The 14,654-nt window shown below is 49.4% G+C and overlaps 7 protein-coding genes across 7 annotated transcripts; 1 reads left to right on the top strand and 6 right to left on the bottom strand.

The window, feature by feature from the left end:
* Positions 1 to 779: 779 nt before the first annotated feature.
* finA (Zn(II)2Cys6 transcription factor domain-containing protein) lies at positions 780 to 2,325 on the bottom strand (the record flags this gene model as incomplete). The annotated part of the gene is made up of 2 exons (XM_077805329.1): positions 780 to 1,377; positions 1,913 to 2,325. 2 exons carry the CDS (start codon positions 2,323 to 2,325, stop codon positions 780 to 782), a joined length of 1,011 nt encoding a protein of 336 aa, XP_077661456.1.
* Positions 2,326 to 2,388: 63 nt separating this feature from the next.
* AFUA_8G05790 (uncharacterized protein) lies at positions 2,389 to 3,129 on the bottom strand (the record flags this gene model as incomplete). The annotated part of the gene is made up of 1 exon (XM_742287.1): positions 2,389 to 3,129. The coding sequence occupies one exon, from the start codon at positions 3,127 to 3,129 to the stop codon at positions 2,389 to 2,391; it is 741 nt and encodes a 246-aa protein (XP_747380.1).
* Positions 3,130 to 4,533: 1,404 nt separating this feature from the next.
* On the bottom strand, positions 4,534 to 7,465 carry AFUA_8G05780 (ankyrin repeat domain-containing protein; the record flags this gene model as incomplete). Its single annotated transcript, XM_742286.2, has 4 exons — positions 7,070 to 7,465; positions 5,552 to 6,995; positions 4,741 to 5,431; positions 4,534 to 4,623 (listed from the first exon to the last, which is right to left on the bottom strand). Exons 1-4 carry the CDS (start codon positions 7,191 to 7,193, stop codon positions 4,534 to 4,536), a joined length of 2,349 nt encoding a protein of 782 aa, XP_747379.1. The 5' UTR covers positions 7,194 to 7,465.
* A 75-nt stretch (positions 7,466 to 7,540) lies between these two features.
* On the top strand, positions 7,541 to 8,669 carry AFUA_8G05770 (uncharacterized protein; the record flags this gene model as incomplete). Its single annotated transcript, XM_742285.2, has 2 exons — positions 7,541 to 8,114; positions 8,180 to 8,669. Exons 1-2 carry the CDS (start codon positions 7,693 to 7,695, stop codon positions 8,667 to 8,669), a joined length of 912 nt encoding a protein of 303 aa, XP_747378.1. The 5' UTR covers positions 7,541 to 7,692.
* A 734-nt stretch (positions 8,670 to 9,403) lies between these two features.
* On the bottom strand, positions 9,404 to 10,845 carry AFUA_8G05760 (D-isomer specific 2-hydroxyacid dehydrogenase family protein; the record flags this gene model as incomplete). Its single annotated transcript, XM_742284.2, has 5 exons — positions 9,404 to 9,987; positions 10,035 to 10,318; positions 10,383 to 10,449; positions 10,499 to 10,679; positions 10,762 to 10,845. The coding sequence occupies 5 exons, from the start codon at positions 10,843 to 10,845 to the stop codon at positions 9,404 to 9,406; spliced, it is 1,200 nt and encodes a 399-aa protein (XP_747377.2).
* A 117-nt stretch (positions 10,846 to 10,962) lies between these two features.
* AFUA_8G05750 (Zn(II)2Cys6 transcription factor domain-containing protein) lies at positions 10,963 to 13,050 on the bottom strand. Its single transcript, XM_077805328.1, has 2 exons — positions 12,893 to 13,050; positions 10,963 to 12,831 (listed from the first exon to the last, which is right to left on the bottom strand). Exons 1-2 carry the CDS (start codon positions 12,962 to 12,964, stop codon positions 11,698 to 11,700), a joined length of 1,206 nt encoding a protein of 401 aa, XP_077661455.1. The 5' UTR covers positions 12,965 to 13,050; the 3' UTR covers positions 10,963 to 11,697.
* A 99-nt stretch (positions 13,051 to 13,149) lies between these two features.
* On the bottom strand, positions 13,150 to 14,563 carry AFUA_8G05740 (RTA1 domain-containing protein). The gene is made up of 2 exons (XM_077805327.1): positions 13,998 to 14,563; positions 13,150 to 13,918 (listed from the first exon to the last, which is right to left on the bottom strand). Exons 1-2 carry the CDS (start codon positions 14,293 to 14,295, stop codon positions 13,269 to 13,271), a joined length of 948 nt encoding a protein of 315 aa, XP_077661454.1. The 5' UTR covers positions 14,296 to 14,563; the 3' UTR covers positions 13,150 to 13,268.
* Positions 14,564 to 14,654: the final 91 nt, after the last annotated feature.

The following is a 14,654-nucleotide window of genomic DNA, read 5'->3' as shown; positions in this document are numbered from 1 at the left end:
GCACCATATTGATAAACTGATAGTACGGAGTAGCAAGGTCACCCCAATCCCCGGAGCAGGACGATCAATCATAGTGGGAATCGAGCTCTCCTCTGCAGTTGAAATCAAAGCTGCCGAAATCCGAAGAACACCCCTAAACAGACCCAGGCCTAGACGTTCAGGGTCTTGCTAAGCCGCTAAGGACTGGATACGAATCCTTACGAATCCTCCAAGCATTCTCCGCGCAAGGAAGGGCCAGTGTCTAGAAGCGACGTTGGCTTGCCGAATTTGCTTCCTCAGCCAAGGCTCTTGTTTTCGTCGTTCTCGACCAGACGATGGTCGAATAGAGCCGGGTTGATTGGCCAGGCTTGGTAACGGTCTCGGCGTCAAAGCATTATTGTCTCAGCTTCGCCACATCGGGAAGAGGTATATAATGCTGTAGCCTGGAGGGTAGCTCTAAAAGTGATAGTTGACAAGGGAACCTTATTCAACTTGCACAGCCTCAGCCACCTTTTTGATCCTGACCTACCATAGCGTCCGCAAGCCTTCCGTGAAGAAAAACCGTAATTGTTAGTATGGACGGAAGAGAAATTAGAGCTCAGCTCCACTTACTTGGCCAATCGTTTAGCAACCGTCCTCAACTTTATTCCCAAGTCTGCAGGAAACTAAAATCCTACTCTGCCTATGCCATCTCGCCTAAGCACGAGACCAAGATGAATGCCGTCCATGATGATAATCTGTTCCTCTGATGGCCGATCTATCCGATTATATCCGTACAGCATCACAGCCTATACAACAAATCAGTATGGTCGGTCAAAGCAAGCATCCCAGGTTCTGCTCTTACTCTCCCAGAATCTCCTGGAAACAACTGCCGCCAGCAGAGGTAAGGGAGTCCCGATGTCCGTTCCCAAAGTGGAGAGCTGTCGATTGACAAACTGTTGCATGTCCAGGTTGCCCTGAGCGCACACTGCGGTCACAACGAGCGGCCAGAGCATGCACTTCCCAGGTGCCCCGCACGCCTGATTTAGATACGAGGAGAGCTCTTTTGCATGTGTTACCGTCATTGATCTAAGCTGTGCCGTCTGTGGTAGGATGCAGAGACTCTGGAGAGACAACGTGCAGTACAGGATCACTGCAGAGCGGTAAACATGACCAAAAATTATTCCCTTTTCGGGGGAAACGCAAGAAATGGCCCGCTGCTCTGGCGAAACGGCCGTGATCCTGCCTAGCAAGGCCAGAGCTTTTCCTTCCGACTCGGTGGATGAATGCGAGAAGGCCTGCACTCGGAGATGATTGATCCGGATAATATCTGCCAAAACTGCAGGTGGAGAGAGGAGAACAGGGAAGAAGCTGTCCCCGTACATCTGCGAGATCACGTCGATCGACCGACATCCGAGCCTAGAGGGATGTGGTCGGGGAGTGGACTGGTTGTGTTACTGATGATTCTGATGCTAGACCTGGTTAGCGTATGTTCCACTATACACGGAGAGATCTACATCATGAAATACAGCAACAAAGCTTTGAAGTGCGGAGCTGAGAGAAGGACCTTCCCACTCCTCCCCGGAGGGTGATCATCTCCAGAGCTGCAGTGAAGTGATGAAACCAATCGGGAGAAGTAAATTGCCTGGACTTAAATGCTCGTCAGCGTCTGTTCAACGTACACAGATATTGGTACTCACATCACTGAATAGCAGAAAGGCAGTAATGAACGGGTTTTCGGCTAGCTGGAGCAGGCAAGTATACTCCGGTAGAACGCAGGTATTGTCTATATATTAGAGCATTGGTGGGTCAAATCGACAAGCGAACTCACAATAGTATGCAGCCTCCACGATGGCTCCAGGCTCAGTGTTCAGTCGATCGCGGGAGACGCTCAAACTCCAAGCCTCGTACTAGCTGTTACTTCTATCTCCGGACACAGACTGCTTGGCAGTACTCTGCTGAACAGTCTTCTTCCGAGGCCGGGATGTCAACCTCACACGTTGTAACCCACTTGAGCGGCTTCTTCTCGTCGTAGCCAGGACACTCGACCCCAGCAGTATAGCATTTGCGGCACCCGGGGAGTGAGAAGTCGCAGACTAGTCGGCGGCGACGGCATTCCCAGCATTGCCGGCGTCTGTTTAGGGATGAAGCAATTGGTTTTCCATCTCGGCTAGACAAACAACTTCGATAAATCGACAACAAAAGGAGAAGAATGAACAAGACCTGCATAAACGGCGTCTCTTGCAATTCAATGTTGTGAAGCAGACCAGGCTGTGATGACGCTGACGCCAAGGCACAGTCAGCTGTCGGCTGAATTGCTTGGCCATGCTTTTTTTCCTTTTTTGGAGCGATCCCCGATAGCAGCATCAGCAGACGACTCCCTGTTTACATTATTACATAGTTGCATGGTCGTAAATACATACATGAACGTCAAACCAGGTTGTCCTTGTCGGATACCATCTCCTCCCTCATATTCTCCAGAAACCGATGCATGACCGTCCTCAATTCCCCATAGGCAGCCAGAAACTCCTGACTCTGTATTCCGTAACTCTGCTCCTTGACCTCCCAATTAACGACCTCCACGCTCCTCACGTTCTGCCTGACCGGATCCAAGTTCCACCGGAGCAATTCCAATAGCTCCGCTGGTGTCTTACTCAAGCTCAACAGCAGCGGCACATCGACCTCAATCTCAACCAGGAGCGTCCTTAACCTCCGGCCAACCGGATCCCCGATGCCCTTTGCCAGCGTCACAAGCCGATCCTGGAAGCCCAGAAGGTGTTCCAGCGGTGCCGTGGCCTCGGGTCGGAGGAGATGTAAGGGAGTGCGCTGCAGCGCGATGCAGAGGTGCATGGTTGTGACGTAGCGGATTGTAGACGGGAGCGGGACATAGGGGGCTAGGATTTTGCCGCAGAAGAGGATATACTTTGCATCGACGATGACCTCGTAGGCCGCGGCGCTGTACCATTCGCGGATGGCTTCGGTGTGGATTGCATGGTTGGCGCGGAGAAGGGCGGGGCAGCAGGGTTGCCCGTCTCGTCTGAGGGGCGGTCTTTTGTTGCGGATCAGGGAGAAGTTGCGAACGGGAATGTTGGGGATCAAATAATGGTAGACTTGGAGGCGGACTTCGGGGGGGAGGGAGAGAAAGGGGAAAGGAGACATTGACTGTCGCATACACGATTGGATAGGACGAGTGTTGGGACCTGCAATTAATCTGGGGACTGAGATCGATGGAATGAATGATGAGCTGATCCTGGATTCCTGAGGTTCCAGGCTTTCCAGCCAGATGATAAGCGCCGGCGATAAGCTTGTCACCGCGGTATGCGGGGCTGCCTTGATTTACAGCAAGCCATTGGGGCAAAACCAAAATAACATCTGCTTATCTGTGGCTAGCCCACCCACAGTGTAATCACTGATTTTTGATATTTTGTAGATATTCTCCCCACATTAGCTGACCATTTAAAAATATATATATATCATTATCCTCATCTTCTGCCTCTGCTGATTCATTCATACTAGACTCTCCTATATAGGTACTAGTAGTAGGGGTTTGCTATATACCTTCTCCTTTACGGTTTACAGTTATTTAGGATGACTAAGGCTAACTAGGAGGCCGTAAGCTAGTTCTGGAGGGGTCTACATAGTAGTCATTTATATGGTGATCTCTGGTAGATGTCTCTGTCCTTTGGACTAAAGTAGAATTCTTTAAGGTCTCCAAGGAATTCCAATGCTATATTCCTATACATAGACTTTGCAGTGGATTCAGGAACAATTCATATAATAAAGGGCTACAGCTAGCACGCTCCATGGCCCTTCTTGTCATCTTGCCTCCCTACAGGCCCAGATGCTAATGGACTCTAATTGATCGTCATTGGTTGCCTCTCCTTCTCTATCTATCTACTATTTAGCCAGACAACAGTCCAAACGGCTATACTGGGGCCCATGGAAATTACCTAACTTATGCCAGCCCGCAATGTAGCGAGAATGGGAGTTTGTCATCAATATCATATCCGGTTGCCATTGGCGCAGGCTACACAGATGTGGCAGTGCTGCTGCTTGCCTGCAGGAAAAATTTGATTTTATGTCGACGTGCAGACCTACAAGAATCTACAGTGTCTCGGTCGCCAGCTAAGGGCACCTACAGGTCGTCGACACCATCCTGCAAGACCACCGGACCGGCCGCAACGACGTTGATGACGACCAAGGACCCAGTTAGAACCTCTCAGCGATCTCTTACCATCCAATCCTAGGACATAGGTCTAACAGCTTCTGGCTGGTGACAATCTACCATCTACCATAGCCATAAAGATGTGTTGGGTCAAGTAGCTATGCATGATATAATAAGCCCGTAGATCTACGTATGTGTATTTCTGTATACCATCAAGGTCATACCAGCAATATACACGTACTAATATCAAATTATTCCTTGCCTAGAGGGAGTTCCATCCAGAAAGTTCTTAGCACCTATAAGAAATCCGGAGACAAAGCTTTAGTGTATAATGATATTACGCGCTGCCTTTTTGAAGGCTCAGCGTGAACACCAGCAACTTGCTAAGACGACGGCTTTTATTCCGTTCATCAGACTCTTCCGACTTTGCTGAACGTCGAGTGGCAGCATAACAATACTGTTGAAAATTCTGTACACGCATACTCGAAGCCATATCCAGTCTGCAATAATGGAGATTTCGAGTTCAAGCATGAGCAGGCCTACCTCGATGAGGGGCAGAACTTTTGGTGAAACTTGAAAGAGACTCCAAACTTCTGTGGAAATCTGAGCAGCCGTACAACCTCCTCATGCCCTTTGAATGCCGCTACATCCAGTGCCGTCCACTCGCCACTGTCCTTTGCATTGATGTCTGCTCCATGGTCAAGTAGCAAGGACACTACCCCTTCATGACCTCTGGAAGCTGCCTGGGATAGCGGTGTCATCCCGCGAAAGTAGTCCGCCACGTTGACATTTGCTTTGCGGTTGACCAGCAACTGCACCACAGCCTCATCACCATTGGAAGACGCCCGGAACAGTGCTGTCTGCCCATCATTATCTCTTGCATTGATATCAGCTCCATGGCCAACTAGCAGCCCTGCCACTGCCTCATGTCCTCTGGATGCTGCCTGATACAGCGGCGTCCGCCCATTCTCATCTTTCATGTTGACGTCTGCCCCGCAGTCAAGCAGCAGCTGCACCACAGCTTTATGGCCATTAGAAGCTGCTTCAAAGAGTGCTGTCCACCCTTTAGACGCGCTCCTTGCATTGACATCTGCCCCATGCTCAAGTAGCAGCTTCACTACTGCCTCATGTCCACTTGAAGATGCCTGGTACAGCGCTGTCAGACCCAGTTTGTCCTTCACTCTGACGTTCGCTCCCCGTTCAATCAACAGCCGTACTACCGCTTCGTGCCCCTTGGAAGATGCCCAGTATAGTGCCGTCCGCCCCCGTGCATCCTTCTTGTCCACGGATTTGTTGAAACTGGGCATCCTCGAGCTCTTATCAATTATCGGTATAACCCACGGAACAATCCCCAAATAGCAAGCCATATGTAATAATGGCAGAGTACACAGGCTCTGCCATGGCTCCCCTCTTCTAAAGGTTGCCCACCAATTCTTCCGCAGATCAGAATCCTCATGGAAAAACGTCTTCGAGAAGCCCAAGAGTTGTACTGCGAGCACAGACGAGCGCTGTGCGTGCACAGGCCAGTGAAACGCTGCGTAATTCAAGAGAGGAGACTCCTGCGAATAGGACTCATTATTTAGATCTAGGGGTTCGTACTGCAGACTGCTGTGTGCAAGACAATCAAGGCAGGCCTGAGCTAGCATTAGATGTGCTTCCTCTGACTTGATCCGAAAATATTCCAACACGATATCACTGTCCGGCTCCTTTCGCAAGAGATAATCGCGAGCCGACTGATGGACAAGGACAACTTCTTGCCCCTGTATCTTAAGGAAAAGCCCGCAGAGAGTGATTCGATCACGGATAGCTTGCTGTGCAGTAATCAGATTAGAGGATCGAATACCCACCACAGCTGCCAGTTCCTGTAATGTTAGAGGGCGAGCAGCCATTGTAACCCATCGCAAGATTACAGAACTGATAGCTCGATGTTTGCTTTCAATCTGCAATAGCATGCGGCTGTATAACGCGGGAAGGCCGCTGGGAAGACTTCCAAGAGTTTCAAGCACTTCCGTGCATGTTCGTTTTCGAGATAGCTCTTTCATAATGAAACCGACCCATAAAAAGGTTCCCTCGGAGCGTTCAAGAAGACTTGTCTGTACAGTTGTAACAAACTCATCATTAAATCCTTCCATTCTTGATAGCTCTGCGACTCGAGAGGCGATAAATAGTTTAATGTCGCTGGCGACTCGCTCGTCATTATCAGGATCGAGCTTTACTTGGAGAGAGCCTCGTAAACCAGGTATATCACGGCTGATAACCACCATTTTGAATAGTCTGGTAGCCGGTTGTGATGATTCCAGGGAAAAAATGTCGGCCAGCTTTGGCACTAGTACACTTAAGGCAGCTTCGTCGCACTCATCAAGTCCGTCAATCACGCAGAATGTTGTACCGATGTCGATATCTTGGACCAGTCTTCTGAAAATCACCCAAAGGGCATCCAGAGAGGATAGGGTTTGGCGAGCCTTTTCAGGGGTTTCAAAGGACGGTAATACATGCTTGATCAGCTTTGGACGGTGTGTGACAATCTGATACACCAGCCCCCGGATAATGGCGACGGCAGTATTGTGCTTCTCATCCTTATGGGTACAGAAAGAGAATATCAGATTTGCATCTTCCACATTCTGCACAACTCTCTCTAGTTCTTCAGTAAGGAAGATGGAAAGCATAGTTTTCCCCCTGCCAGGGCCCCCAGATATCCAGAGAAAGGGCGTGTCGCCATACAGCCAGGCCCGGTAGCTCTCATGTTGTGTGATCCATTCACAGGTGCCAGCGACTCTCGTTCCTTTCTCACTTATAAGGCACTCTCGATCAACATATGGGTCTGAGAGGAAGAGGGCATTTCGACAGCGGCTGGCTTTCTCTTCAGAAACGGCTGTGATTGCCTTGTTAGCAACATTCACTCACAACAGAAAGTGGGAGAGAGTCTGGAGAATTCATACGACTCACTTGCGCAACTCTCAGTGCCTGCAAAAGAAACAGAACCAAAATTGACTCCCGCAAAGGTCTGCCCGCCATCAGTTGCGGACGTGTTGTTGATACTGACTTGGTGAGGAAGCAATCTGTTTAACATTGTTTTCAGGATTTCTTAGTCCGAGCCTGTTCATCAGCCCCATGCGAAGTGGTCCACCCGGGTGTGACATCAACATCACCAGTGACAGGGAGTCGTGGGATTGCTCAGTGCATCAGGTACCTGCACCTCCATTAAGAGCACCGATGGCAATCACCATTATAAGTAGATGTTTTTTAAGGGAGGAAGAACGGCGATATGCTTCTTATAATCCACCCATAGGACAGTATCTTTTGTATCCGTCCTGTCATAGCTACAGAAAAGTTCTTGTGAATATTACTGCGCAGACCGTAATCATATACAAATCCGTACAAGCGAGTTTTAAGTCTTGAGGTAATTGTTGTGCCACAGTGGCGAGTTGGCCATGTCATGGCGAATATTTGAGCCTAAATAAAGCCTCCCAACACCACCACTACACCACAGCTGCAATAAACTTATCCGTCTCCAGTCAGGGTATTTCTTTATGACGGGTTAAACAAAGCAAACATACCTCATTCTTGCTATGGATGGTCTTAGCATAGGCGCCTCAGTGATAGGCATCGCCACCGCCGCGATCCAAAGTGTTCAGGTTCTTGCTAGGACTATCGACAACATCAAGAATGTCCCGGATACCATCGCGACCATCAAGGTAGAACTGCAGGCAGTGGAGCCTCTCCTCCGTCGCCTAAATGTGGAGTTGCAGAGGGATGACTCGCAAATTATCCTTAGCAATGAGATCAGGTTCGCTGTGCTCAACTGTGACAGAGCGTGCAAAGCTTTTCGTACGCTGTTAGATCACTGGATGAGTAAGTCGACGGACGAGAAGACATTCTGGATGGATAGGTGGAGAGTAGGTTTGTTTGGGAAAGAAAGAATCATGACTTTGAAGGGACAGCTCAACGACTGTAAGGGTACGTTGAATGTAGCGCTGTTAACAGCCACAACGTATGTGTCATTGGCGGGTATAGAATGCGAGTTAGCTGTTGCAGCTGGCTGACACTGACTCCCAGTATCGCAACGACTCGTCAAGAGAATATGATGAATGAACTGAGAGATGCAATACTGAGGCAGAATGAAGCTTTCCTTCAGCAAGAAATCTCCAGAGCAGATGGCCAGTGCGCGGAGATTCAACTGTCCCTACAGCAAGTCGAGGCCAGCGACAACGGCCAGCAAAATGGTGATTTAGAGCAGAGCAGAAATGAACTTTTGCAGGAGATCCGGCAGCAGCAGGCCTCCCATGATGCGTTTCGAATCACCTGTGAGGGAGAGTTGTCGAGGACAGTCTATGAGCGCACCGGGCAGAAGATTAAGGGGGTCAAGGCAACTAATCACAGTTCTTCATTGGCAGGATTCATTAACACCTCAGGAGATGAGTTAACGATTGATCAGGATATCTCGGATGTTACTGCTGACAACTGGAGTGTTGCAGCTGCTGGAGTCATTAAGAATTTGAACTTCAAGGATTTGCGTTCGACTGCCACTTCTCGTCAGACGCCTTAACAGGCCTAACTGTCATTAAAGCGGACGAATCAGCAGCGCCATTGCTGGGCGCTGGCAGTGTCTGATCAAACCCAGCGAAAAGTGAAATTAAAAGCTCCTTATTGTTGGACCTGAATGGAAATCTTCCTTATTTCCGATGGTATCCGGAATGGTTGTAATGGGCACAGTCTACAAGACGGCGTGGAACTGGGTACATTAACGAGTGAAACATCAAGCAGCACAAGCACATATGGGAAACCTACAAGAGGACTCCTTCAGTCCTGGTTGGCGTCTCCTCTAAACAACCCCCAATTGCCAACAGCATCTGCCAACTATCACCCCCCTATACATGTATTAGGGCCACAGGGGTATTGCCTAATTCCCCTTACTGAGGACTATCTAATGGTGCCCATTATAGTGTCTTAATTAGACTGGCCGTGGGTTGGTTTGGGTCAACCCATAGCATAAAAAACCCACCCCTACTGCTCAACCCATGCTGCCATGCAGTTTGGGTCACAGCAGTTCTGCCACTCATTAGGTTATCTATAACCATGTAGGTTTGATGCTAATAACCCATACCTATATAGGTTGGTTCAGGGTCGGTCCCAACCCACTTGCTGTCTGGATTGGTCTGTGCGGGGTTATGTCTGTCTACCAAACTCAGTGTGTACTGAATCCCCAAGTTGGAAGTATCTAAATGAGGCCGGGGCCGAGGTCAATTCTGAAAAAGGTGCTTCCAGTCAAAAGTAACCCCATTAGTATCCCCTCGTCCGTTTGTACTCATTGACCAGTGGCTCTCCCCTCTCCAATCGCCACATATTCTCCCTGGCAATATCCAAGGACCGGGGGAAATATTCCTTGCCCAGGGAACTGATATGAGGACTGATCCGCACGTTTGGCAGATCCCATAGCGGATGATCTGCGGGGAGCGGTTCTGGATCGGTGACATCTAGCGCTGCCCCGCTCAACTCACCCGAGCGGAGAGACGCGATCAGTGCCTCTTGGTCGATGACCTTGCCGCGTGCAATGTTGGTCAGATATGGCTTGGGATGTCCGGCGGGTATGTGTGAGGATAAGACGGCGAATTCTTCGGCTCCGAGGAGATGATGTGTTTGCGCCGTTAATGGCACACAGACTACCAGATGGTCCAATCCGAGCCTGAGGAATGAGTGGATAGATGCCTTGTCGGTGCCGTGATGCCAGGACACCGGTATTGAGCCGTCCTTGTCGCCGGTGCCAGGGATAATGTAGCCAGTATCGCGACGGGACTCGGGAGTGGGGCGAGGAGAAGCCGTATATGCGTGGACTGTCATTCCTAGAGCGACAGCGACACGGGCGACTGGACCACCGTCAGCAGACGTTTCATTGAAGCGGTCAATAGCATACTCTGTCGTCCGATACTCCCGTATCCCAGAATGCCCACCTTCTTCCCAACCTGGTCATGCAGCCCATACATGTATTCATCCACGTTCCCCCAGACATGCTGCTTTTGATTCTCGTACGTCCGAACAAACCCTTTCGATGCTGCGAGCCAGTTCAATACCGTCCATTCGGCAATCGGAGGTCCATGAATCCCCGAGCTGGTGCTGATGGGTATCTTGCTGTCTTTGAGGATAGGATGGGTCAAGAGATGGTCGACTCCGGCCGAGAGGGTATGGATCAGCTTGATACTGACACGGTCAATCCGCGTTGGTAAGGACCACCCCGGTAGGAATGGCTGTCATGTATACTTACTTGGCAGAGTCCTCAATATTCGGCAAGTTGGTAAAAGTCACAATAATGGTAGCTTTCCGCGCATATTCTAAGCGAAGAGTCAGCGTTTCTATTGTTAATTGAAGTGCATGACGAACCACTCGGGATCGGAGCCATTCTCTCCAGGTGAATGATGGTAATCTCGGCGGTGGGAAATTTGGCACGGATATCTTCAATTATGGTTGCAGGTAGGTCATGCATGAAAGCTATGAGCAACTGCTCCTTGACTAAAGCTGCATCACCCATTTTTCCCGTTGTCAACACTCGACACCCCAAACGCTGAAAGAGATTAGAAAGAGGACAGTCGACCACCCAGAAACGACCAGGTATGAGAGGGGATTTTGGACGCAGTAATACCGACCCAGATTGCCTGGCTCAGAATGTCCAGATGAGCAATTGTCGCCAATAATTGCAAATATCGCGAAGGAGATGATAGAATCGCCATGGACCATTATGGGGAATTTCCTTATCGGGCCTTATCCAGAAATCCCCACTCTTGAATTACTAATTGGACGCCGCTAACCGAGGTTATCCTCATATGACAGTGATGGAGATTTCAGGATTACAGTCAACTGGATTCGCCCGGCAATCCAGAGTCATCACCTCTTCACACATACTCAGTTTTCTGAGAGGACATATCAAAGGAGATTTCTCGCTGCCCCAGATGATGTCACTTCATTGACGGTGGTTCAATAGGTTAGAAGAGCCCTCAGTGTTATCTGAGGTCTTCCTAATGCTGTACATGTTTTGACCCCAGTCCTTGAGAGCGAAAAGGTATCCTAGACTAAGGCAGGGGTATCTCGAGAATGCCAGTAATACCTTTTATCTTTGATTTCCGCGGCAGTGAAGAAGTACAACGACTTAGAGACTACTGCAAGCATATCGCAGCCGAGGCGTATACCAACCTGAATGTTTATATTCGGTAATCGGTGCACAGCCGTCTACATGGAATTGAGAGATGAATAGGGGATCTAGAATTATGCTCATTAGAGCTGATCAAAGGGAAACCCCAGGCTTATCCAGGGCCCTTGTGGCGTTAGAAACGGCGACTTGAATCGCGGAGCTCAAAGCTGAGAAGGCGCGAATGCAGGAGTCTGAACATTGCGCGGGACGAAGCTTTGCCGCACTTGCAATGATAATACTCATGGTTCCAAGAGTGGTCTGAAAGAGTACGAAGGTATCCGCTAACACCAGAGGAGATTGGAGAGGGTGAGTCCCTTTACCCGCGATGGTTAGGCATACACGGGGGAGATCTTCATTCAGAACTTTCGTAATGGTACCGGTATAACTGTAGCTGTCATTTGTGGGTCGGATATCCATCGATTTCAGACATTATTGAGGGCTCATCCATCACCTGGTTCGGCCAACGCAACCAATCCGCCCAGGAAGGTCCCAGGTAGCCCTTGACGGATGATATAATATACAGACCTCCGTCACCGAATGTCCACATATCACGGTGCAAGTGCAAAAGAGCACCGAAGTAGGAGAGGATGACGAGTGCTTGGGGGCGGCGCTCTGATAGAAAATCTATGTACTGATCAGGGATTATGACCGGCCAGGACAGGATGGGGCCAATTGTAGATAGTTTCGAGGGGTGCGTGTGGCTTGCATTGATTGCCTTCTGCAGGTACTCAATTGCTTGTCGGTATATGTCCTTGATATTTGAATCAAGGGGGCTGCTTTCAATCCGAGACATGAGCTCGAGGCACTCGTGCTCGGACACTCCTTGGTCCAGGGCATGCGCTTCGACTTCGAGTACGGACTTAAGAGGTGATTCCCGAAGCAGATGCCAGGACTGATTGGTGACAGCACGGACGCCGCGATACAGCCGCAGGGACTGGATGAAGTCATCGAGAAAGTCTTCAAAGGCGTCTTTGCAGTATACCAGCTTCTCGCTGAGCATGTGCAGTGCGAGGATGGAGGAAAAGAGAAACATGGGGAGGCATGTGTCGGGAGTGAGATCCATGTTTGCACCGTTAAATTCAGATAACGCATGAGTTTGTAGCTGGGCTGCGTGGTCTCTGTAGAATTTCCGCTGGAGTGGTCGGATAATGCTGAGATGCAATGCAGCGAAGGCGAGGATCTGGTTCATCAGGAATGGGGCGGTCAATATAATTTTGATCATCTTGACAGTAGAGCATCCATCAGAAAGCCTTTCGAAGCCAACGACTGTCAGGATCTCGGAGATAAAGTGGTGGAATAACTCTAGGTGCAGCTTGTTGACTGGCAGGCTATCGTTGGCTGTCCCAGCATCAATGGAGCTGCGTGATGGTGATTTGAGAGTCGTTTTATCGGCGCCCTTGGGACCACGCGAAGTCGGTAACTTCGAGGGCGACTTCACCAAAGTATATGCTTTCGACACTAGATCTTCATACGAGCAGTGACGGTTCGAAATATTGCAATTCGCACATACTGGACGGCTCTCATCGCACTGGCGCGCAGTGTCAGCCTCGGTCAACCCCTGCGGATCTAAGCTTGTGCTGCGACGATACCTTGATATGACGGCGCTTGCATTCGATGCAACCATTCCTTGACTTCCTATGGGGTCTCCTGGGATGGACCATACTTCTGGTGTTCAAAACTATGATTGAAGTGCTCTGGCATTTGAAAGGGCTGAACTCGAAGCTAGCTTGTAAATTAGTTTATGGCCAAACTGTGGATGGAGCAACTTAAAGGAGCTAGTACCATAAGTAGTGTGGTGTACTCCGTAGTGCCTGGTTTCTAGCCCTCAGAGGTCTCAGCCTTTCTCTTTCCAAAGTCAATCCTACATTTTCTTTTTGGATTTCTCAACTCTGCTGATTCAGCAGGAGGGCTACGAGATTGAAGACTAGATACCGTATACTATCTGCTTTTGCTCTAACACCATGGTTACATCTCCTGTAAGCTCACATGCTGGTCATCGGGGAAGCTCTTCGCAACTAGGATCTTCCCAGGATGATAAAAGTGGAAGATCGCCTGCACAAAGAACATCGGAATCATGTCGAAGAGGTACATAAAAGCCTCGTGCGAATATAGATACCCGCCTGTTCCTTCCACATACTCAATGATGCGAAACACGCAGCGCGCAATAATCAGCGCAGAGACGAGGAATAAAATTTGAAGCAGTCTCCGCCATAACCCCCCGATCAAGTCAAATCCTGAGCGGCGCAGTCGAATCTGGAAACTGACCGAGACGTACAAAAAGAAGCCGAAAAATATCAGCTGGACAAATAATCCGACAACAAGAACCTTCTGTCCAATGTTTCGCATACTGTCTATGGTCTGCATGCCACCGCCCCCTAACTGCAGGAGGAAGGCGCTTACGTCGCCGAGTACGAAGAGTTTGGTCACCTTTCGAGGTGATATGATGGACAAATGAGGCTTGCCAACGTAGACGACAATGCGGCCGTAAGTCATGTAAATTGTCGCTGCGTAGAGGGACGGAGGTAGGATAATGAACATCGACTGGCCTATGTAGGGTACTAGGCTGTCAGGACTCCGGGCGGAAATCAAGCGGAATATGTAGCCTAGAGTCATCACTGGAGTAATACTCGGTCAGCGCCAAAGCTTCAGGATGCTGTGTGTCCTCCAATATCAATCAGTCTGAGGTCCACGTACTAAAAGCACCTATGAGGAAGGCAGTGAAGAACCATGTTCTTGCCTTTAGTATCTGCCAGAGGTGAACAAATGCACTGGACCCAAACAGCAACATCGCAACAGTTGCGCCCGCTTTGCTTGGCTCGTAGGGGTAATAGCCTGAGTTAGCCATTATGGAAGATTTCCTAATGAATAACGCTCCGAGGAGTGTTCCAATCTGTAACAGAAGAAGAAGAAACAAGTGTGTGGATGTGGTGATGGCTGCTGAACGTGGGAAGAGAGTCCATATATGTAGTATCGTGGTCCATGACCGATACATGAGATGCACCAAGCAGCCTAGCGGGCACCTTTGAACGATATTTTTGGAATCAGTTCTAAGATGCCATTTTGATCATCCTGACCATCACCATTGCTTATCCGGCTCTGCTGTAGGAGGGAAGGCGTTTCAGCTGGGCCCACAGCAACGTGGACCTGCAGACATTAACTAGCATATTGAACGATGGATCTTGAAAAAGCTTTACTGCGTTTCTGTCTTGAAACAAGGAATTGGACCAATTCCCATGCTCTAACTTCCAGCTTCCAACGACATGCCATGCGATCAGATCCGCGTATTTTGGATACGCGGAACGGGAGAGATGCTATTGGCTAAATGCATCCGGAGAATTAGCGACTTCCGAT

The sequence above is a fragment of the Aspergillus fumigatus genome, chromosome 8 (genome assembly GCF_000002655.1).
Source record: "Aspergillus fumigatus Af293 chromosome 8, whole genome shotgun sequence".
Lineage (NCBI taxonomy): Eukaryota > Fungi > Ascomycota > Eurotiomycetes > Eurotiales > Aspergillaceae > Aspergillus > Aspergillus fumigatus.
This window is presented reverse-complemented; position numbering and strand designations above follow the sequence as displayed.

What these genes read in the sequence shown, in the direction of transcription:
- AFUA_8G05740 (XM_077805327.1), bottom strand. Translation starts at nt 14,295, where the DNA reads ATGTATCGGTCATGGACCACGATACTACATATATGGACTCTCTTCCCA. An exon ending in CTTCCTCATAGGTGCTTTTA is followed by an intron (nt 13,919 to 13,997) that starts GTACGTGGACCT and finishes GTATTACTCCAG; the next exon opens with TGATGACTCTAGGCTACATA.
- AFUA_8G05750 (XM_077805328.1), bottom strand. Translation starts at nt 12,964, where the DNA reads ATGGTCCATCCCAGGAGACCCCATAGGAAGTCAAGGAATGGTTGCATC. An exon ending in GCAAGCGCCGTCATATCAAG is followed by an intron (nt 12,832 to 12,892) that starts GTATCGTCGCAG and finishes ACTGCGCGCCAG; the next exon opens with TGCGATGAGAGCCGTCCAGT.